Genomic DNA, 23,428 nt, shown 5'->3' with positions numbered 1-23,428 from the left:
TGTTTTTCATCATAGAACAGATGACATTACTCATCTAGAAACCCAATAGAATGAGATTTTCACCTTGTCTTCTCTCTGTTTGTGGCCTGTGACAAAATGTTAGTACGGCCCTCTATGATCAAATCTTAAATACGAATTTCCTTTGAGTTCCATGTCCCAAGTATCTTAGAACTCTGTCTACTGCCGTTACCGTAGAGACTGGACTACCTTCATCCATAGTTAAATATCTTGGAACAAGGATAAAATATCTTTACAGCAGAGAGCGTAATGCCAATCTTATAATCGATGAGGTCTATTCTGCAGAAAGAATCGAGTTTGTTAGAGGTAAGATCTTGGACTGCAAGAACAACCAAATAACTAAAATGTTTCTTACATTTACGTTCAAATCCGTTGGAGGAAACTACGAGGATGTGGAAGCACTTATACCAGTTGCCGAATTAAACACTGACTTCCTCTACAGCAAATATACTCTACTTATGAAAACCTTTCTATCAAATCGTTGTGGCCGTATTAGTTCATAGCCACCCAGTCAACAAGAAGTTTTTTTACTCATTTTCTTTGTGGTTGTGAGCTCCAGACTTTAATTACTCAACCAGCCACTGTATCTCATTTTCGATCCTGTACACAATTTAAAAAATATTTATAACTGCTTCCAAGGGTAAGAATACTTCAGCATTCCCCCTGAACCGTCCTGGAGTTAAGTTATGAACATTAATTCTTCTGGTGTGTGCATCTATTTTTGAAATAATTAGTGTAAATTATATTGCAGCTTATTTATTGTTAGATTCTTATTAATTGTCCCATTATGAATAAATATTTATAGATTTCTACTCATACAATCCGTATTGAAAAACCGTAATAATATATTTTTATTAAAAAAATAACATATTCGTGAACTTCTTCTAAGCCAGCCTTTGGAGTGCACGTTTTCTTGTCTGTTCTCCAGGTGCTCGAGACGTCCATGGATATGACATGGCCTTAGGAACTAGTGATATAAATTTTTTAGCTGGCCCGTATTTTTGTAATTGGTAATCTGAACAATGCATTTTATTTTTCTAAGCAGTTGTCATTATTATTTAATTCCTGAGTAGTTAACTTCCTTTTCTAAATAGATTCAATTATATATTAAAAACCTGACGAACATTCGCGTATGTTCATAAAAGAAGAAGAATAATCTTGAAGATTTGTTGCAGTTATAATTGTAAGTCCTTGTTGGACTCAGAGTAGAATTGGGGATCGGCATTGGATTATTAAATTTTGTATAAGTGGCAATACACATATATAAAAATTGTAACATTTATAAAAAAAGTCAGTAATTATGTAATCATTTATGCATTCAATCAGCTCAATATCATTATCCACTCAATTTGAGATTTTAATTTTCGTACTTGACTTGAAACGTCGAGTGATAAACTGGGAAATCCTCAACATGATATAACAAGATTCCAATAGACCGACTTGACTTGAACTATGTGATTTGATATTTTCGTAAGAGTAGGAGATGAACATTATAGGGAGGCAACTTTAATATAAAAGACAGAACATAGCAAATTAATTGCCCGAATATTGCTAGATATGTGAGCATTTCCTATATGACAGGCTCACTCCTACGCTGTTAATTACTTAGTCCCGTGTCTGGAGTCTAGTTCCTAGCTTTGGTCTTCATCTCAATTTTTGCTGGCTTTAAATTTATCTTGTTCAATTTGCTTATACAAATTAAAACTTGTCAATATGTACATACACATCATATAATTAATTATCTTTATATTGACTAAAGTCATTGACCAGAGAGATTGAGAATATAATTATATTAGTTGAATGTAATTTGGGTGATACGTTTTATTCATGTAGTCGTGGTCTTATCAAGTTCCAAGTAATTTTAGAAGGCTTTAAAAAAGCGTTGTCGAACAGGATGTATTTTCGTCTGGTTTTTCTTTTTCTTGCTTTAAAAAATTGAATACAAATGTCATGTTAAATTTTGATACTCCTATATTAAAGAGTACCTATCTTTTAAATTAATGACAAACGACTGAAATAATAATATACATAACTAACTAATAATATATCATTCTGGATACTTTTATACGCAATAGAAAAAAATATACACTGATACATATTTTAACAAATTTAGGATAAAGCAAAAGTGTGAAAAATAAAATATAATTTTTTAATATATATAACAACAGACTGACTTATTCGATGATTCTGAATCACTGATAAAATATTTTTGTTTATATACATAATAATATGTACACCCATCATGAAATGAATGTAAAAATTAAGTACATATTTGAGCGCGGAGTCTTAGACATGTTCGCATGCCATTTGTACTGTAATGTATCCATTTGTATCCGGAGTTGATTCCTCCACAACAACAGGCATTTTGGGATTTCGAATGTTTTCTGCTTTTGTCTTCTTTGCATTGTGAATTTCTTTGTGTCTTTTATAACGATCACTATATATTTGAATTGTGTCCTCATTAAGGATTACATTTTCAAAGATTTCAATGATGTTTTCAAATGTTATCCGCTCCTTTGGATCCTCTTTCCAGGATGGATACATCACATCGTTATATATTATATCACCATTATCAATATCATCCAATAAATCTGGAGATGACAGTCTATGGCCCTGTCTCAATTTATTAACAACAACGTCCATTCTCTCACCAAAGTAAGGTTCTTCTCCAAGAGAGAAAATTTCCCAAAGGACAACACCATAGCTCCAAGCGTCGGAATTTAAATGAAAGCACCCGTCTTGGAGGTATTCAATTGCCATCCATTTCCATGGAACATATTGACGATTCGTTTTGCGATAACGATATTTATCGTACATTGATTTACTTAGTCCAAAATCAGATACTTTAGCAACCAAGTCATGGCCCAATAAAATATTTCTAGCAGCCAAATCACCATGCATAATACGGTAAGAATTAAGATATTTCAATCCTTGAGCTATTCCATAAGCCCACTCAGTCAATAATTGGTTATTATACCCATTTTTAAACTGAGACCTTTTTTCTATCAAATATGATTTGAGATTACCATGGGGACAATGCTCCAGAAGCAAATATAATTCTCCATCGTTTTCAAGACCTGCCGCACAAGCACCAAGCATAGACAAAAGGCTTAAATGTGGTTCAATTTTACCCAATATTTTAATCTCGCAAAGAAGAGCAGTTAAGCGTGATACGTCAGTTGAGTCATTCACTGTCTTAACTGCAACTTTTGTCTTGGACGTTGGTCCAAATAAACCACATACTTCTCCCTCATACACACTTCCAAAATTCCCTGATCCAAGCATCTTACCAATTGTAAAATCGCATCTAGGAATTTCATATCCTTGATCATATGATAATGCACTGGCCTGATGATTTAAATACATTTCCGGATTTAGTTTATTTGGATCACCGGAAAGTTGGCGCTTGAGAAGCCTTCTTTTGCCAGCGTCATCGACAACAAATACACTATCATAATCTTGAGGAATAATTGTGGATATAGTATCACTTTCTGAGGACTTTGATGAAGAAACATAGAAAACATCTGATATTTTTTCATTTGAGTGGTGGGCGGATGACACTTTTGACAATAGATCTCGTTTCTTCATTTGATATATGAATACTAAGCTTAAAAGGAGAATCATGAATAGTCCAACTAGCGCACCTGAAACTATCATAATAGTTGAATTAATTCCACCTTTGGCATTTTCTTGTTCTTTAATGGGATCTGAAACAGCCACCGCAACTTTAACAGTAAAATATGTGTAATTTGGTGATCTTTTTGTGCGAAAGTTAAATGTCCGTACAGCCAAAGCCACTTTGGCAAGAGCTTCATCTTTTTCCAATCGGACAAGAACATTATCACTACTTTGAGAAGAAGATTCGTTGAATGGGCAAATAATGACAGTATTATCGAACATGTCCAGTTGATTGAGGTCATTGATTTCTTTATTATTATCATCGTATTTCGCACATTTAATCCAAGATGAGATTGTTGTGTCATAAAAAGAGTATTTGATTGAAGTCGACGGATTTCTCTCAGGGCTCACAACATCTAAAACTCCTTCAGTTTCACATGATATTTTACTATTATTAGCAGTGCAGTTGACCATATCAATGGCATTAGATCCCAGGACAATAATCTCAGATGAGCACTCCTCTCCGCAAGGCATGATTATTTTTTCATAGTTTAGTCCATTCGAATATGACATTTCAGATAAAGTAAAGCTTTTAATAGAGTTGTTGCATTGTAGGCTAAACTCTTGGGTATTTCCGATGAATAGAGTACGTTTTTTACTTTTTTGGTTCGTTGTTGAAGATATAAATGCAATATCAGGTAATAAACTGAGAGTTCCGCTTGGTTTAGAACATACTGTTTTGGCTGTTCCACTCTTGGAGTAGAACAGTAAAAACAACAGTAGTCCAAGAATGTTCATTTTGACGTCTTATAAATCTGTAAAAAAATGCAAATTCCTGTGTATTGTACTTATATTATATTCAAGTATATATATACACTGTGCTACAATTATTCAAGATTATAAGTTGCTATCATTAACTTTTAAAAAAAACCACACACAATCCATCCATAAAAATAACTAATTACCATGTTTAATATCACTTTGACGGATATAGTACGCAAACTCGATTTATCTTTATTGAAAGGATTACACAGCTTCAAATGTTAATTAACATCCTTGAATCTCTTAGTCCTGACGCACACTGCAAGCGTATATTTATAACTAATAAGTAATACTGATATATATTTTATGTAGCAATTCAGTAAGGGCACAATTGTCAGTGTGAAAAAAAAAAAAAAAAATTAGTACTTAGCGTGAGCAAAACCTTTGTGTTAATGTACTTATTTGGGCTAGCGACGATAGAAGTACATAGAACTTGAAAGCAGATTTTTGAGAAAACGCTGTATCTTTCCTGTCTCAAATATACAGTACTTCATAACTCCGTTTATTATCCCTCTTTGAGTCTTCAATATATATGCTGTATGTTCATATTTTTTTCTCAAACCATACAATAAATAAGAAATTGTGTTTATATTTTTATTGATGAGCCTAGTTCCACATAAATGGCCCAGAGATGTTTTTGAAGTACAGTAAATATCCTATAAATCCGGATTGTCAGGTTACTTTTTGTGCTTGGGAATTACGCAAAAGGAGTGAGGGAGGGATTTAAGTGTTGTCTGGCTGTCATTGCAGAAACATGTCTTGTCTTGTTCTCTAAATCGTACCTCCCTTCGTTCTAAGAGACGGGCCCTTTCCTAGCTTTATTAATATTATGTATACTCTTATTTTCTATACATGACGACATGGATCCAAACCAAGTAGGTCTAAAAATGGTAGCTACGTAGTAAAAGTTGAACAAAACAAAACATGTTATTTTATTAGCATTTTGTTGACGTATGCAGCAAAAACAGAGGAGGCGTGTTGAAAAAGTTCAATGTAAAGAGCTGTAGCATTTGAAGAACTTAGCAACTCATGCTACAATACATTATTTAAAAATATGTATAATATTATCTACTTTTTTTAACTGGAGAACCTTATTCAAGAACATTTATCAAAATAATTACAAAGTTTTTGTATCAGTTTTTGTATATCTCTCCGCCCTATGAACAAAGTCCTTATTTATAGGTTATCAATGGAATCCCAAAAACTACTTAATGATGTACATTGCACATGATTAATGTATAATTAAGCCTGCATTTGAGTATACAATAAAAACTCCTTCCTCGTCAAATAACATATAACTCAAACTACCATCACGTATGCACCCGAATAAATACGGAATTGTTCATATTATTCTGGGCTATAGTGCTATTTTATATATTTTATAAATGTAGTTGAACGAGTTTGTAGTAAACGTGTAGTTTTAGTTGTGCAATCATAGGCCCCGGATTACATATGTCACCCTTGGAGCCAAGGATAAATAAATTAGTTATCTTTCAAAAATACCGCTCACTACTAATGTGGACCACAAAATTACTCATTTGAACTTTAACAAGGAGTCTTTAGGTTTTTATATTACTTTTAAGATTAAATTTTGACTCTTGATTCAATCCACCATCAAATACATACCAATGATGTACGTCATGTATATTTCTAAGTTAGCACTTTTTTTGGAATTGGTAATCTGAAGAATGAATTATCATTTTCTTAAGCTGTTGTCATAATTATTTAACTTCTGAGAGTGTACTTCCTTTCCTACTACATTAAATTATATACAAAACCTGATTGAATATTCGTGACTGCTCATAAAAGACGGAGGGTAACCTTAAAGGTTTGTTGCGGAGTTATTGTGATAATCTTGAGGATCGACATCGGACTAATTCTTGCCGATGTCCTTTTTTATTTATTTTCTCCCTCGTCGCAACTGATTGTACCTGATTTATTGAAACGTCATGACAGCTAAGCTGCTTTACTTCAAATTGTCAGGGTTACCAGTTGGATTTTCAGTTTCTTTTTTTTAACATGCCCAAAATACACAGCATTTTCATTACTTTGGAATATATATATATATATATATATCAATACAAAATCAATATCCTTCAAAAAATGAAAAATCCTGAATTTATTTCAATATCGACAGTCCAATATTTCATAGATATAAAATTTGGGTTAGTTATGGGCAAACTTATTTTTGAGAAAAATCATCTTGTCTTACTTTTGTAGTAATAGGTCTCATATTTTAGGTAAACTCTGTTATAACTTTTCATTTTTATAATGCTTTATAAAATGATGATCTGTGTCATAGCCTGGCTATATATAGGTTCAATTACAACTAACAAAAATCAAATAAAGAATAAACCAAGCCCTCTTTTTTTACTTCGCTACATTAGCATGGTTTTATAACTTCAATTATGCCTTGCTATATTTTTTCCCCTTTGGTAAGTACACCTTTTGATCATTTGACAAGATAGGAAATATTAAAAAGACTGAATAATAGTTATTTTGATCCATCTTGAAGCAATGTGACATATGACGTTCTGCAGGTTCAAACATAATATCTCTCATGTGAGTGGTCAAATTTTAAAAAAGAAGATCATTCATATTTTGTAAGTTTTGAGCGTTTGAAATTAAATAGAATTGATTATTATTCTCCAAAAACCAAAACTTTGAGTATTTTACTTATGAATAGATAACTTAAGGAAAGAATTAATCTTATGCATTCTTCAATTAAAATGCGTGAAGCTTCATTTTTCCTAGGAATGTATAGTATAGTTTTCTTTCAAATATTGACTAATGCAAGTTAATTTATCATTTTCCAAAATAGATATCCGTTTCACTTTATGAATTATTTTGCTCTTAACAAATATTCAAAAACCTTTGGAAAATAGACTGTCTTTTGAATCGTACTGGGTAGGCATGTCAAACATTAAAATCTATCAAATGCCTACATTAAAAATATATAAGTGACAGAGCCAAAGAGGTTACATACCCTGGACCCCACCCTCAGCTATATATGAGTAAAAGAGGCTGCATAATCGGGAAAAATTAATAAATTCAAAAACTTTAAGAATCAAATTATCTATTTTTTAAAAGATGTGTTCTCTGGAAATGTGGTTATTAAAAAGGCCATAGATTTAAAAATGAAAAAGAAGACTATTAAAACAATTTAATTTTTTTTCGAACAAAAAAAATGACATAAAAGAAAAAAAATTTTTTTTTTTTAAATACCGTCATTCAATTGAATATGCGTACCATTTTTTTGTTGCAAAATGATTGAAAAAAGGCTTTGCATCTTATTTCCTAACAAATATATTCTAAATTTGTTTTCACAATAGATTCAACATTCCCCAAAGAAAGAGCTGTTTTTTTTTAATGAAACAAGACTTTAGGAAATTTGTAGAGTAGAGGAGCTAAAATTCACAGGTCATGACCTCTCCTGTGAAAATGGTACCAATTCGCCATTGGGTACAATTCCAGTTCAAGTATATCTGAGACACCTTCAAAAAAGATGTAATTGAGTAATTATTGAAATTAATTATTTTAATTATGACCACGGAAAAACATTTTAGGATACGAATGTTTGACTAAGAAAGGGGGACTATAATTAATTTTGTGTATTGCTAATAATAACCTTAGTGTTAAGGGTAAGAATGATTGAAAGATATATATTTATATTATTAAGATTTTATATGTTTCCTAAACTTTACATTTATTAGACATGAACAAAGTAAAAAAATATATTATCTGCGATGTGGTGTGACAGCTTGTTGCTTAAACTAATTATTTTTTTAAATGCGCATGGGAAGAATAATTTTTACAGTACCCTCCATGCAAGCAGCATACACTTATACTTTATATTTAAGAGTACTATTAGTGATGAAAATCCTGTGTATAATGGGCATGAAGAAAAAAGAAAAGAAACTGCAAATCAATATGCTAACCCTTATTTCTGTTAACCTTGGGTAACCCTGACAATTTGAAGAATGTTTTGGAGGAGAACAGAAACAATCAGGTGTGGCAAAGGAGGTTTGGGAGAAGGAAACAAGCATGAACGTTCAACGTTGGCAAGGATTACTCCGACGTTGATCCCCAATTCTAATCTGATTAAAAAAACAAACAAACTTATAATTATAACGCTGCAACAAATCATCAAGGTTACTCTCTGTCTTTTATGAGCACACACAGTTGTTCAATCAGGTTTGAAATATAATTGAATCTCGTAGGAAAGGGAGTTCACTACTCAGGATTTAAATATTAAATACAACAGCTAAAGAAATAAAATGCATTCTCCAGATTACCAATTCTAGCTAAAAAGTACACATGATTTACATCACTGAATATTATCATTCAGAGAGTGCTATTATTTTGCTACAAGATTGACAATTTAATGTTGCTTTGATTATTTTATTATAACTCTAATTTGGACCCCAACAAAGCCCCCCAAAAATATATGAGTTGCTATAAAAAAACATTGTAGAAATTGCCAGAATGAACATAACTGAGGTTTGTAATTGAAAACCCACCGAAATAATACTACCAAAATTAGGAGTTATAATTATAACATAATCTTCTTTAAAGTGTCCTTGTGCTGTTAGAGATGTAAGTGGCTTTAGATCAATTAAATAATCACTCAAATTTTAGAATTTTTTAGTTTACAAGTCAAAACACCTGAAATAAGTATACTTTAAATGCACTGTATACCAGGAGTTCTAGAATCTCTGCTATGCTTTAATTTTACTATTTGAAGACTAAAAAGTAGAATCTACCACTCCCAAAAAAGAGCTTACAAAATCACGGGTTCGATTAAAAATCTTAAAATATGTGGCCTGTCAACACAAAAGCAAGTTTGTATAATTTTTCTCAAAATTGAGAGGATTAAATTTGTTTTCTATGACAAATAATCGTCAATTTATATTATCAAATTATTCTTATTAATTCTTTGGAGGCGCTCCGAATTGTTAGTAGCCAAAATTTATCATTGCAGTAAAACGAATATCAATTGATATATTTTATTTGAAAGGTACCATATTCAAGCAACATATGCTTTATAATTCAAATAATTTTTACTAAACTATAACTTAAAAAGTTAAGTATCTTAACTCATTCCACAAATTACATTAAATATCCAATAATTGACGAAAATATGTCAATGAAATATTTGACTATATGAACATACATATATATGAAGTAAACAAAAGTTTTGGATTTTCTTATTTTTGTGATTTTTATTCAAGATAATTATAATGAATTACAGCACCTATATTATTATTAATGATGATTTTAGAGACGGAATCATGATTGAATATTAGGTTTTATATAGTTACTTTTGGAGATAAATACAATGGAATGGGATTGATTAATTAAAGGATTTAATTCAATTTTGTGACGTTATAATAGTGGATATCAATTTAGTAAATATAGAAATGTCTTTATAATATTCAATTTACAACGTGACGAATAGTACACTTGCTACGCTCAATTTAATTCCTATCAGTATCAATAAATATCCGTTAGAAATATTCAAATGAATGTATATTTAGAAAACGTATGCGGCCCACTCTAATGTTTGTTCCAGTGTGTGGGAAGATAAGAAAAGTCAGCAATTATGAAATTCGAGCTTATATGAAAAAGGAATATTATAATTATATATGTAATAATTCTGTTCACATATAAATAACGTAAATCCTAACAAAGACTCATACTGACATGACTATGAGATAAACTGAAGAGTTGCATGTGTAACATTATAAACATGTACTCGAATAATAACAAATAAATGTACTCCATTTCTAGGATTTTGAAAAAAGATTATTAGACGAGAAATTAATGCCCTTTAGAGTTTTATAATACAACTAATTAAAAAAAACTTTAAAAGTCTTTCTATACACTTATTAACTAATCCTTATAATCGACAAATCAAGTCTGGAGTCTTTTATTTCATGGTCACTATGATATTTTTTTACCATAAATAAAGTCAAAAATGAGAGTCAAAAACAAATAATTTTACAGGCTGTGGATGTGGAGATTTATAAACAAATCAAGGTCTTAATGTGACCCCCCAAATTAGAAATCCTTGTCAGAATCAGCGGAACCTAACTTTGGTACTGTAGTATTGGTAAGTAGTACACAAATACACAATTCTAGCAAATTTCTAAACACGTATGAAACAAACAAAATTCTACATTATTTCAAAAACATGTTTAACAATAAAATATTTCTATCGAAAAAAAAAAAGATTATAATGTTTTATATTTTTTTTGTGAGTCTAATTTCCTTAGTTATAGAAAGAAATAAGTGATCGCGCCTAGACCTTTTATTAAATATAATAGACATGATTAAACTTCAGTACAGAAAATAAAAAAATATAAAACCTTTCTTCCTTATTAATTATCCCTAAATTTATAATATAAATATAAATTTAGAATGCAAATATTGTATTTATATTCTAACAAGAAAAACTACATTTAGAGAGTTGAAGTTGAAATATATGTATAAATGATAGTCAGAATCAGATAAACCTTTCTATAGTACTGCAATAACGTCAGATGAACACATATACAGACACACTAAAGCTTTAAGATACACTAATTAGTGTATGTGAAATTTTACTGCGTAAGTTTTTGTTCTTTTTTGTTTCAATTACCTATTACTAATTGAATTACTAATTTCTTCTTTATTTAATAAATAGTTCCCTTATTGCTTGATAAAATCATTTAATTAATTAAAAAATTAAATTATTTAAAAAAAAAAATCAAATCGCGAACTCTCCATTGTCCACCCTGCAGGCTGCGACCCCCACTTTGTGAACCACTTCTCTAGGGACTATGATACGTTCTTAAGGACTCAAGGAAAAGAGCGGACAGACAAAGAATCTACAACTACAACAAACATATAAGGGAAATAAATATTGTCTTAATCTACAGCTATTGCACCGACTGATATATGTACTATAGTTGTTAATCTCTCATGATTCATGACTTAAAATGGTTATTTTTTTGATAAAATAGATGTTAATATTTTGTTTTATTATATTTATTAAATAATTCAATTAAAAATGTAGTTCTTAAAAATGAATATAAAGTTAAAAAGAAGCGAATGTACTTTATAAATATTAAATACTTAAGTGAATTTTACACTATAAATTTAAATAATTTTATCAGGGAGTAATACATCTAAATAATTAATTATAATTAAATGTGGCAAATAATCAAGACATGTATTGCACAATTTCATACACTTTTACTAGCTCGAACATTGTTCCTCATTCCTCCTATCTTTGTTCGTCTCTTTCGAAAAAGTTTTGCGTGCATCTTAATTCGAACTTGGCAATATTTTTAAATAATTTTTTTCTTAATACAAATATATCTATGGAAGTGAGAATGAGGAATGTCACGAAACCTTCTATAAACAAACAACTTCATCGGGCGAAGGAGGAAGAAATAAAATGATATAGCGCTTTTTTGTGAACAGTTATTGTGATAAACTTTAGTCATGAAATAAATTACTTATAAGACAATAAGGATGGATATTTTTCAGGGAACATCTGAATACATGGATCTGAGTCAACTCATAGTTCCATTCAACTCTTATGTTTTTATGACATTGGGATATCTATCATGTTCAGGGATATGATCTCTTTAGAAAAGGTTCTAGCCCCTTACTCGATGGATATCATCTCATTTAATGGAAGTATCAGTCATTGTGCAGATGTCCTTTAACTTCGTAATCTGTCACTTCATCATACATTGGTTAAAATGCACATCTATCCCTCTATTATCGTTTTAGTAATACTTCTATGATAACTTTAATCAAGAGGGGTAATACTATAATGAAATGTACAGTGAGGAACAAAGAGACTTATCATCCTTCATGTGTATCTCTTCCATTGAAACTCCTTCCAAAGTCTACTCTATTTCGTCTCCTAATATTTTTAGAAAACTCTTTCGTTAATTTGAATCCTTAAATGATATGTATGTACATAACAAACAAGTAACTCATATCTTTGAGACTGAGTCCATTTAAAAGGCTGTATTGTTTCTGTAATTCTAGACACTTTATCCTCTCTTCCAATTCCATTATTACTTGTGAGTCTCTTCTGCCATGGAAAAAGTAAAGGACAATCCTGGAGCATGAATTTTATTGTGGCCCTCTGTTCTAGATATCTTCATCAGCAAAACATATTTAACTCTCCTATTACCTACTTATGTATATGCATAAATATGTCATGGAAACTCTTATACGATAAATATGTTAATAAATTATTATCGGTGATCTTATAACTTAAGACGTTCTATTGAAAAATAAGAATTTCCTCTAACATATTTTAAAAGTTAGTGAGACGGTAGTCATTCACTCAATTACTAAATCCCTTGTCACTATATTTAAATATCACTCGATCGTGAGGATTTAGGAACTCCGCATCAATATTCATTAAGTAAATTACAAATTACACTAAATACTTATGATGTAATAAAAGTGTATATGAGAACGATTATTTAAGTATTCATTGACACTAAATAATAGATTATGTTACTTGACAATTGTAAAGCATATCAATATGACATTAATAATTAAAATTATTTTCTTATTTATGAATTGTAAATAACGTTGTAATGGTGTATTCATTTATGTGTTTCATTGATTGTAGCTTATATTTTGTCTTAATTGTTTAGCCTGATAATATATTTGATTAATTTACTACGATTTACACTTATTTCGATTATATACTTCTAAATATCTAGGTATGTAGTAAGAAAGTAAGATTTTTTTGACTACTCTGATTGGTAAAAGGTTTATTCATAAGTGTCTTTGCTTCGTTCCATAATGCCGTAGTAGTTACAAGGCATCGAAGTCAATTTTTTTAAGTATAGTGCTTACTTTTCTTACTGTCTACGTTTTGTTAGTCAACATTTTCATAAATTATACAAATTATATCTTCAACAAAAAAAAAATCCGAAATGATATAATCAATAATCATAACATTTAAAAACTAATAGCGGAAGACCTATATTTGCTAGAAATTCTTAACGTTGAATGTAATGAAGAACATCATTCTGATCATTTTATATTTTCGTCAAATTTTCAAGTGCATAACAAAACAACTAGTTTCTGAAGTAAATGATAATATTAAAAAAAAAAATAAAGAGTAAAAAACACTAAAAATTGACTACTGAGGAATATAACGATGATTTATTCTATTAGGAATATTGATAATGTTCTTCAAACTTTATAAAATTTTGCTTCTTTAACTATATTGTACAATAGTATTATTACTATTGAATAAATTCATTACAATCTACTCTTATTTACAATAATATACCAATAAAAGCAGTAAAACATAAGGATACCCCATACCGTATCTCATCTCGCACGCTTTCTCTTCCTTTGAGCTAAGTATTCATTGCTTAATATTATGACAATCGGGTAGGAATATATTAGTGATTCTAGAGTCCTTTCTTTCCTTGACCAAACATCTTGATCTTCATTCAAGAACACTTCAATATATGTTTAGCGACAAAATTGATTCTAAAACAATACATGTTCTTGGATAAAAATGTCTGATTAGATTGACATTTAAATTTCATGATCAAGATAATCTTCTTTCTTTGACGCCCCACGAGTTTTAGCATACGAATGTTCTAACATTAAAATTCTTTGATTCCTTTGAAGTTCTTCGGCATCTCTGTTTCGGTTAAACGGGAGCTTTTGTTTGTTTTTTACCTTAATATGTTCAAATAAAGTAGGAATTGCATTATGTAGCAAACGCCACCGTCCTTCTGGAGACTTTCGCAGAAAAATTGATTCTTCCAAGTGAGCCTAAAGCAAGTAATTTAAGTATGAATAGTTTGAATATAGAGCCCACTGACCCCTTTATTTGATTTTTATATCCCTCATATAGTAAAAAGTAATTGATTTTATTACTTAGGAAACTCTTGAGTTTTTAACGGAAGTTCAATCGCACGTTTGATGGCATTGATCCACAACTTCCTTCGATTGATGTCTTTTGGAAAATTAAACATTTTGACTCGAAGTTGATAAATTATTACAATACACTGCTCTACACGTTACCATTATCAAAAATCTACTGCATAACCATAATTGAGAATGTTTAATGTAGTATATTGTAATAATAGATCAACTTCGAGTCAAGTCTCTAGGCTTTTCGCCCATGAAAAAGTTTAATTTTCCAAAAGACATCAATCGAAGGAAGTTGTGGATCAATGCAATCAAATAAGTATTGATTAATTATGATAAATAACTAAATTAATCCCAGAAAGTGGACATCAATTGCCTTCAAGACCTTTAAAAGATTTTATGGCAGCTGAAATTTTTAAGCCAATCAGCTAAGAGCAGGAGAACTTCTAGTGGGTGTCCACTCTTTCCCTTGAGTCTTTAAGTAGGTACTTAAGGACACAAGGGTCTTTCAAGGTGACTAGCTATATGGTCAGATCCTCTTGAGTATCCTCGATTGAAATTCTTTAAGGGATCTATAATTTTTCTTACTTGGATTTTGGAGTGGCTCTTTTCTAGGGAGGTTCTTATTAAATTTTGTTTAAACTTCTTTGAGTTTAGTAACTTGCACTTGGTTTTGTACCGACACAATTCCTTTTTCGTCAAAGAAAGTTCTTTTTGCAATTTTTTGCATTTTCGCTCCCAAAACAAAGGCCAACTCCCTTCCTCACACTGGACTCCTTTTTCGAATTTGTAAACGTCAATCTGAGTGCTTTGCGTCTTGGTCGAAGGCTCCTGTTGGGACTCATTGATCCCGCTACAAATTTCAATGGACCCTTCATTATCAGTCTTTGTTTCCGAGTCCATACTGGTTTCCTGGACCTTACTTTCTTCCAATAGTTGTTTGACAAGCTCTTTCCTTTCGCGAGTTTCCTTACGAATATCTCTGGAGGATTTGGGTTCATCTGAACTGGGAGAAGCAAAGGGAATATGGAGTGAGGGGACTGCATCACTTTTTAATTTCTTCCTGGCCTTCAAGTCAAGAAGCTCAGCCTGGAGATTCCGCTCAAAATCATTGGATGTAAAATGCCTATCACAAATCTTGGCATTTTTAATATTAATTGAGTCTTTTCTCCTGCAGACTGAGATCCAAAGACGCTGGAGCATCAATTTTTTCTGAGGAAATGCAAAATACTGGGCATCCCGTGGATTAGGACAGCAGGCCATAGCACATACACGCTTTGAACCTCGAGATGATGCCATTTTTGCCAGCCGATCCAAATTAGTGCACTTCACTTAAGTGAAATTATTTTAACTGTAGCAACAGCAAGGTGACTATATATAAGAGGCAGCAAGGAAATTCTACGCTTGCGTTTTTTTCATTATCAAGAGAAGAAGGAAAATTTAATGACGTCACTATTGATTCACATGTCACTCTGTCCTATAAAATTGTAAAGTAATAATTTTAAAATCCAGACTTAATTAATTGTAAGGCAACACAAATTAAGTAAATAAATATAATTAAAATTCATTTACAGTACAAAAGTATAAATAGTCACCAAGGTGCTAAGGTCATTAAGGTATGCTAACAACAAATTTAGGTGCTTAGAAAGAGGATTCCTGAGTCAATAAGTTTAGAAATTGCAGCAATATTCAAATATTGCATTAAAATCTACAGAAGTTAAGAAGTCACTTATATTTTTTAACACATAATTACTTAATAGTTCCCTTTGACTATTTATAAGCAATAACAGAACAGAATATACCTTGCAGACTAAACTATCAAGAAAAGAGGGGCACATTATATTTAAAGTCTAGAAATAATCTTCCACTTGTTTTCCAATCACAAAAGGGACTTACACGTAATAAAGAAATCACAAATCAGGGGTTAGGCTTAAAGTGTCCCGGTTATATAATTATTTATATAGATGATACATTACTGCATTATATGCATTAAGAACACTTATCAATGAAATAGTTTCCAAAGTTGACTTAAGGGGAAAATGACTTCAATTAAGGAGCAGTGGATGAAGGATGAGAACTACCATGGTCCTCACTGTATCTTTCAGTCTATTATTCTGTCGTTTTATGGAACTCCATATTTCTTATATGTAGATGTATACGATTATTCCGTGGAAGAACTTATGTATTCATGAAGTCAGAAGTAACTATCATAGACCTTGATGCGAAGCACATTTGCAAAATGCCGAATTCTTCCATTAAATAAGATGAAATCCACCGAGTGAGGCGATAAGGCGAGATCCTTTTAACATGAAGTTGAAGAGTGGATCAGAAGACGTATTGCCTATTGGATATCCAAATGAAAAAATATGAACTCCTAGGAACGAAAATGATGGGTGGATGCGGATGAATATATCCGAATCCTTCCTACGAAGGATCCATCCAAATCACTATGAACTAAATTTATTTCCACGTAGTTCACAACTTTGTTATCATCCTTCGGCTTCCAGTATTCATCTATAATTAACTACTATTAACACTGAACTTGCGTCCGTTGTGACGTCATAAAAAAGTTGTCAGCTGACGTCAATCATACTGATTTTCTTATCAACATCTTGTCTAAAGTGACGTCACCGTTACGGCAATTGAATCATAGGAAACTTTAGAAGATTCTTACTTTTTGAAGCTCTTGAAGCCGAAAAAGTAATTACAGATGATTCAGAAGAATCATTTCAAGTTTCCAATGATTGTTCAGATCAGGGTCTGGCTTATATTGCAGAATATTTGGCAAAAAAATAAATTAAAGACCTATATCCAAATCTAGGGAAAAAGACATGGGATTTCGGATTTTATGAAGAAACGTTTAGCCCTTGAATTGAATTGGTCTCTAAGGGAGGCCTATCATCCCCTCGTGTGAGTTTTGAAATTGTCTGGAAAAACATTTCAAAGCTTTTCATGGTAACCATGAAGACGTAATTGACAAAAAACAAACGTATTTGAAAGGCTGCATAGTCATCTAATTGAATTATATCTTAACTGGCCAAAAATGTCATCATATCCTTTGTGAAAACAAGAATTAGAGTAAATAACCTTAATAAAAAGCTCAAACTGAAGAACACAAGAAAACAGATTGTTCAATTTACAAATTAATATTTATTATTCATGTATGTAAAAAAAATATGTATCCTATGATTTTTTTTACTATTTCTTTTCTTTTATTCACCACTCTTATACTATGTAATAAAATGGGAAATTAGATAATATACATAAAACATATTAATATAAGCTTACATACAGAGAGTTCATTATTATAAATATATACTCTATGAAAATTAATGTTAGTCTTTTTAAATAATTAGTTCTGAAATTGATTTTATTAATCTATTAAGTATCAAGCAAGGATATCGTCAAGTTTTATAGCAATCGAAATATGTATTGGAAAGAATTTACTTTTATAGATATAGATAGCTTCCTTTTATGTTTCCCCTTACATTTAGTCTCTACGTCACTAAAATAACAAATAGCTATTTCATAACTAGGCAAATGCATGATAGAATGACGTCATCACATAATCGTAACTAAAAGTTGTGGCAATTTTAAAGAGGGATTTAGTGCTAGAGTTGAAGCTAAGTGGAATAAATGCACACTTCGTGTTGTGCTCCGGGATGGGGATCAGGGTATTCTAATGAGGGCAAATATAATCATATTTTTTTCCGCGGTTCACCTTTAAAAATGAAGAAGTTGGGTTCGTGCTATACCAAGAAAAAACTAGGAAGCGAACAAAAATTCAAGATTATGTAGCAAACATTTCAAAAAAGAGGACTATAAGGAGGGGAGGACTGATTCCTCATAGGAAGGATGGAACGACTCTCCATCATCGTTACCTTAAGCATCATGCTATTCCATCTGTGTTTGAAAACATTCCTTCCCTATTAATAAAATCCCCTCCAGCTCCGAGAAATACAACCTCAACTGCAGATTCGAGGTCAAATTATTTGTTTCTTTGATTTCTCAAGTCTTTCGAAATGGGTTATTTACAACTCAACAACTCTTCGAGTTGATGTCTCCCTCTTGCTAGTTCATTTCTATTGTTTCTGTGTATTCTTTCAAAGGCATATTAGGACTCGTATATAATATTCAATTATTATTTTCTTAATATAAAAGATGTTTTGGAGCGTCAAAAATAATTGGAAATGAGTTATTTTGAAGAAAACAAAGTTTTGTCATTACGTCAGCTAAAAAATAAGTTAGATTTTTCTTCTTTGCCATCTAACATCCATCCTATAGAAGGCATAGACAACTTACTTTCTTGCGCTATTCATGAACTACCCTCTCAAATTCAATATTCACTCCAAATTTTCGACGATCTCACCTTTAAATTATGCTATCGTGATTCCATATTCGCTCATAATACATTTCAGCATATCTGTTCTTCTAATACATTTCAAACTCTTTCTCAAGTCGGAAATTTGCTTGCTTTTGTGAAAGCACTTCCATCTAATGATGTTCTAAAGGCAAGAATAGAATACTACATCACGATTTTTAACAGTCTTGGATATGAAAAAGAGGAGGATCAGAAGAAAAGGAATTTTATTTCTGAGCAACTAAAATTATTAAAGAAGTCCAATGAAAGGGAGACGTTACTCAAAGAAGTTGCATGCTATGTGCATGCTGTAGGAAACATGTAGTCCTTCTCTTTATAGAAGCATTGTAAAAGAGGCTTGCCTTTATTTACCTAGTGTTTCGCATTTGCTAAAATTATCTGGGGCCTTGAATTTAAATACTGGGATATCTTTTTCTATCAATTCATATCTCAAGCCGCGCTTTAATTTAATTTCTCCTGAAAGTAGAAAAGTGTCTTTCATATTCGACGATGTGCATTCCTCACAAAGGATTGAGTTTGTTGAAGGAAAATTTTATGAATCTATCGCTGATGGCACACCTACAAGAACGGTGCTATGTTTTATGATTAAAAGTGTAGCAACTAAATATAATGATATTGTTGCCATGGTTCCAATTCTTACAATAAATTCGAAAATTTTTAAAGAGTGGGCTATGTCTGCAATTAAATTAGTAATGGAAATTGGATTCGATATAGTCGCATTAGTTTGTGATGGCCATGCCTCTAATCGAAAATTCTATCATCAAGAATAATGTGAGGGGCAATTTAAAACATCAACAGAAAATCCGTATTCAATTGGAAATTGAATATTTTTGTTATTTACTACCGTGCATCTTTATAAAAATTTCTAGATTAATTTCATAAATAAAATGTTATTTATATTCTCGTCATTTAGAGAAAATATGTCTCAAGAAGAAGAATTTTGTAGTGCAAATCTCATAAACTTATATGAACTTTTTGAGAAGGAACAAGTTTTACCTCTAAATTTTGCTCATCAACTGAACAATAAAGTTTCGGCTCCGAAATCTTTAGAAAAAGTTAAATTGCAGAACACTTTTCAGTCGATCTGCTATATCCGGCCTTCTGCAAGATAGTCATGAACATTCCGATTGGAACCAAACTGCGACATTTCTTGAAATAATATATAAATTTTGGTGCGTGACATCGATTAAACATCCAGAATTGGGATTTTTAGAACGGCGAGAAGAACGAAAACCAATTTCTCAAAACTGCAAAATTAATTTGGATTTCTTGTGTAATTTTTTAAGTTGGTTGTTATCTTGGAAAGCGTAACCTATATATTTCAAGAAGGGCTTGACTTCTGAAACTTTTTCAATAGGAATTCAAACTACTTCTGCTCTCATTGAAATTACTGAATATTTATTAAATATTAAAAAAATGAATTACATTTGTCTTGGAAATATAACGTCTGATCCCACAGAGCGACATTTTGGACAATATAGACAGCTCTCTGGTGCCGACTATTTTATGAGCTGTCGGCAATTTTTGGAGGCTGAAAAGAAAATAAGGCTTAAAAAATTAGTTCAGTCAAGTAATCTAGATCTTGCAGGGATATTTCGGGTCTTAAAAGAAAAGGATCAGTCATTTGAAAACGAAATATTAGATATAAAATCTATTACCAATTTCTTCAGCTTTCCATCGTCAAATCTTACTTTAACTCGATCTCACGCCAACATGTTACTTTTCATATCAGGATATATGACATCTTCTATAATTAAAGCATTAAATTAAAAGATTGCGATTGCATGAAGTTCCTGGTTTCTAATAGGCCAACCAATGAATGTGTAGATTACGATGGAAGAGGATCGTGAGCTGATCGAAGGTTTTCAAAATCAAATTAATAGAGGTGCCCTAAAAAGAACATCAGATTTGCTATATTTAACTGCACTTCACGCAAATAAATTTTACATTATATTTTCATTTAAAGAAGCAAAGGATGTCTTAATGAATTCTTCAAATCCTAGAAGGCTATTTGTGGAAACATTTGTCAACATATTAAAATGCGGAAAATGTATCATTCCTACTGAATTAAAGTGAGATAAAGGACATCATTTTATGGATTATGCTGCACAAGTTGCTTTTGAATCTTGTAATCTTTTTTAATAAAAATTTAGTAAAGCAAAAAAAAATAGCTACATACATCAATCTAAAAAACGTTCTCGGCCAAATTGTCCTGCAGGTAGAAAAATTACTAAGTTGACTTCAAAATCTTAAATTTTTGTTTTCCTCCCCTGTTAATAAATAAGATATTTGTTAAATGTTAACTAGTGTTTTATTTTATTACTAGCTATATTTTTAAAAACATAACATCACATTGTTTCTGGAATTATTGTGTTCATTTGTTCTACTGGAATGCATAACATGATATTGAATATTGTAATATACTTACTACTACTAATCCATCTTCTCGGCTCCAACTGTAGAGAGGATTAAGTGATTAAAAATAAGTGATAAGTTACCTCTTTAATTAGTGCCAGGTTATTTGAATCATGAATGTCAATGATTTCTACTAATATCTGGAGTTAACCAAGGGTTTATCAATTAATCACATTAGTATCAAAAGATCAATCAAAGAATAAAATTTCATATTGATTAATTATTTGAGTGAAACTTAATACATAACGATTTTGTGCAAACCCGAACTGAAGTTGTTAATTTATTTTTGAAGACAAATTCATCAGTATAAATAATTAGTTTGATAATATTTTGAATATTTGGGTTGGAAAACCCTTTTTTTTTTTTTTTTAAACCTTCATTTAGCCAGCAAATAATTTATAAAAATTAGAATTATCTAAAATTTTCTGGTGAAGATACATTTACAAAAATATAATTGAACATTATAGCCTTTGAATATAAATTTACTTTGATCTTGAACTAGATATATTCAGTCAAGCTTTCATTTTTTGTTAAAGAACAAATTTTTGGGATTTCAAATATCCAACGAAATTGTTCTTGTGCAAAAAATTATGGATGGGCATACGGTATACATCTCAAAATCAATGTAGATTTATGTTAAAGGATTTTCTAACATAAATTTTAAAAAAATTATTAAATTAATTATTTAAACTAACGAATTTGTCCTTCAAAAATAAGGTATCAACTTTAGTTCGTGTTCGTACAAGATCATTATGTAGTAGGTTTCATTCAAATAATTAATTCAAATGAAATATTATTCATCGATTGATCTCTCAATACTAATGTAATTAATTCATAAAGTTGCATAATTCAAATGGTTGTATTTAAAGCCAAAATCACTAAATATTATTCCAATCTATAAATTAAGAATAATTGATTCTTAGATGTGAACAGTTTTGATGAAATTGTTTATATTTATTCATTATTTTAGGGCTGAGAATTTGTCAAATAGATTTGGAGTTGTATTATTCGAACGTTTGGATTCAGAACCAAGATCACAAAATATTATTCCAAACTATAAATTAAGATGAATTGTTTCTTTGATGTGCGTAGTTTGAATAAAAAAAGTTATGTTTATTTATTATTTTAGGGACTTATAATTTAAATTTAATTTCTAGAGAATGTTTTGAATAGATTATTGAGATTGAATTTATAATATTTAGAGATCCCGGGTCCGAAACTGCAGCTATTTTAAAATTTGCGACTCCAAATCATAGATAACTATACATATTTTCTGAGTTAAAAACAGACTCTGTGAGTAGGTAAATACATGTGACTGCTGAGTTCCGGCTCATTCATAATTATTACTTCATGGGAATTTCAATTTATCCTTTTAAGCACAGGAATGACGATACTATAAATCGATACAGTCACTCTGATGTTTCCAGTTGGTTCTATATCGGAACCAAATATAAGAATCTTGTTTATCTCAATAAATTAATTACATTTATTTATGCAACATTAATGCTGGAATATTTCATATTATTTGAATAAAACTTATTCCAATTCCAAATGGAGTCCATTACATGAGACTTTACTCACTCCAGGCTCAATAAAATGTAATTACAAAAAAATAATATTATTTTAATCCTTCTAAGCTCATAAATTGGAGATATTAATAATCGATACAGTATGTATGCGTTTTTCAATCCCTTTCTATTCAGCAACTAACATAAAAATGCAAATTATTATCGTTATGAATTAATTATATAATTATTCAAAGATCAATGAAGGATATAAAATATTTAATATTATTTGAATGAAACATACTATATAATCTTATACAAACCCGATCTGAGGTTTGCTTTATTTTTGAATGGTAAATTCATTAGTCTAAATTAATAGTTTAATAATGATTATAAAGTGTACTTTATAAAACCTTTTAACATACATATATACGTTGATTTTGAGAATATAAATTAAGTCAATCTACCATTTTTTGCTGAAATACAATTTTTTAGGATTTCAAATATTACCCCAAAATAGAGGAGTTCCTGAAAATACCCCTTGATGTTAAAGTAAAATTACAACTACGACAAATGTTGTACTCTTATCAAAGTTCATATGATTTTACCAAGTCAAATTTCTCAAAAAAATGATGTTTTTCACCACCACAGGTTGCGTGATTGGAGCTTGTGCTCCTCCAGATAGTATTAGAACATTGTCTTTCCTTTTTAGTTTTTTAGCATATATTTGGTATCTAGAATAAATAAAAATCAACGA

General features: G+C 30.7%; 2 protein-coding genes across 4 annotated transcripts; both read right to left on the bottom strand.

Annotated features, from left to right (window-relative positions):
- Window positions 1-2,051: 2,051 nt before the first annotated feature.
- Window positions 2,052-11,836, bottom strand: LOC121123854 (uncharacterized). 2 transcript variants are annotated; one of them, XM_040718915.2, is made up of 2 exons: window positions 11,691-11,836; window positions 2,052-4,451 (listed from the first exon to the last, which is right to left on the bottom strand). In XM_040718915.2, the coding sequence occupies exon 2, from the start codon at window positions 4,432-4,434 to the stop codon at window positions 2,305-2,307; it is 2,130 nt and encodes a 709-aa protein (XP_040574849.1). In that variant the 5' UTR covers window positions 4,435-4,451; window positions 11,691-11,836; the 3' UTR covers window positions 2,052-2,304. The 2 variants fall into 2 exon arrangements, with proteins under 2 accessions (XP_040574849.1, XP_040574847.1); XM_040718913.2 differs by lacking the exon at window positions 11,691-11,836 and adding an exon at window positions 4,602-4,957.
- Window positions 11,837-13,506: 1,670 nt separating this feature from the next.
- LOC121123852 (uncharacterized) lies at window positions 13,507-16,903 on the bottom strand. Of its 2 annotated transcripts, none has more exons than XM_071891240.1 (3): window positions 16,267-16,903; window positions 14,959-15,847; window positions 13,507-14,271 (listed from the first exon to the last, which is right to left on the bottom strand). In XM_071891240.1, the coding sequence occupies exons 2-3, from the start codon at window positions 15,667-15,669 to the stop codon at window positions 14,029-14,031; spliced, it is 954 nt and encodes a 317-aa protein (XP_071747341.1). In that variant the 5' UTR covers window positions 15,670-15,847; window positions 16,267-16,903; the 3' UTR covers window positions 13,507-14,028. The 2 variants fall into 2 exon arrangements, with proteins under 2 accessions (XP_071747341.1, XP_040574846.1); XM_040718912.2 differs by having other exon boundaries at window positions 16,173-16,902.
- Between the last annotated feature and the right edge of the window lie 6,525 nt (window positions 16,904-23,428).

The sequence above is a fragment of the Lepeophtheirus salmonis genome, chromosome 9 (genome assembly GCF_016086655.4).
Source record: "Lepeophtheirus salmonis chromosome 9, UVic_Lsal_1.4, whole genome shotgun sequence".
NCBI classification, from domain to species: domain Eukaryota; kingdom Metazoa; phylum Arthropoda; class Copepoda; order Siphonostomatoida; family Caligidae; genus Lepeophtheirus; species Lepeophtheirus salmonis.
This window is presented reverse-complemented; position numbering and strand designations above follow the sequence as displayed.

Coding starts and splice junctions, on each gene's coding strand:
- LOC121123854 (XM_040718915.2), bottom strand. CDS start 4,434: ATGAACATTCTTGGACTACTGTTGTTTTTACTGTTCTACTCCAAGAGT.
- LOC121123852 (XM_071891240.1), bottom strand. CDS start 15,669: ATGGCATCATCTCGAGGTTCAAAGCGTGTATGTGCTATGGCCTGCTGT. Junction 14,272..14,958: donor AGAGCCACTCCAAAATCCAA/GTAAGAAAAATT, acceptor TACTTGCTTTAG/GCTCACTTGGAAGAATCAAT.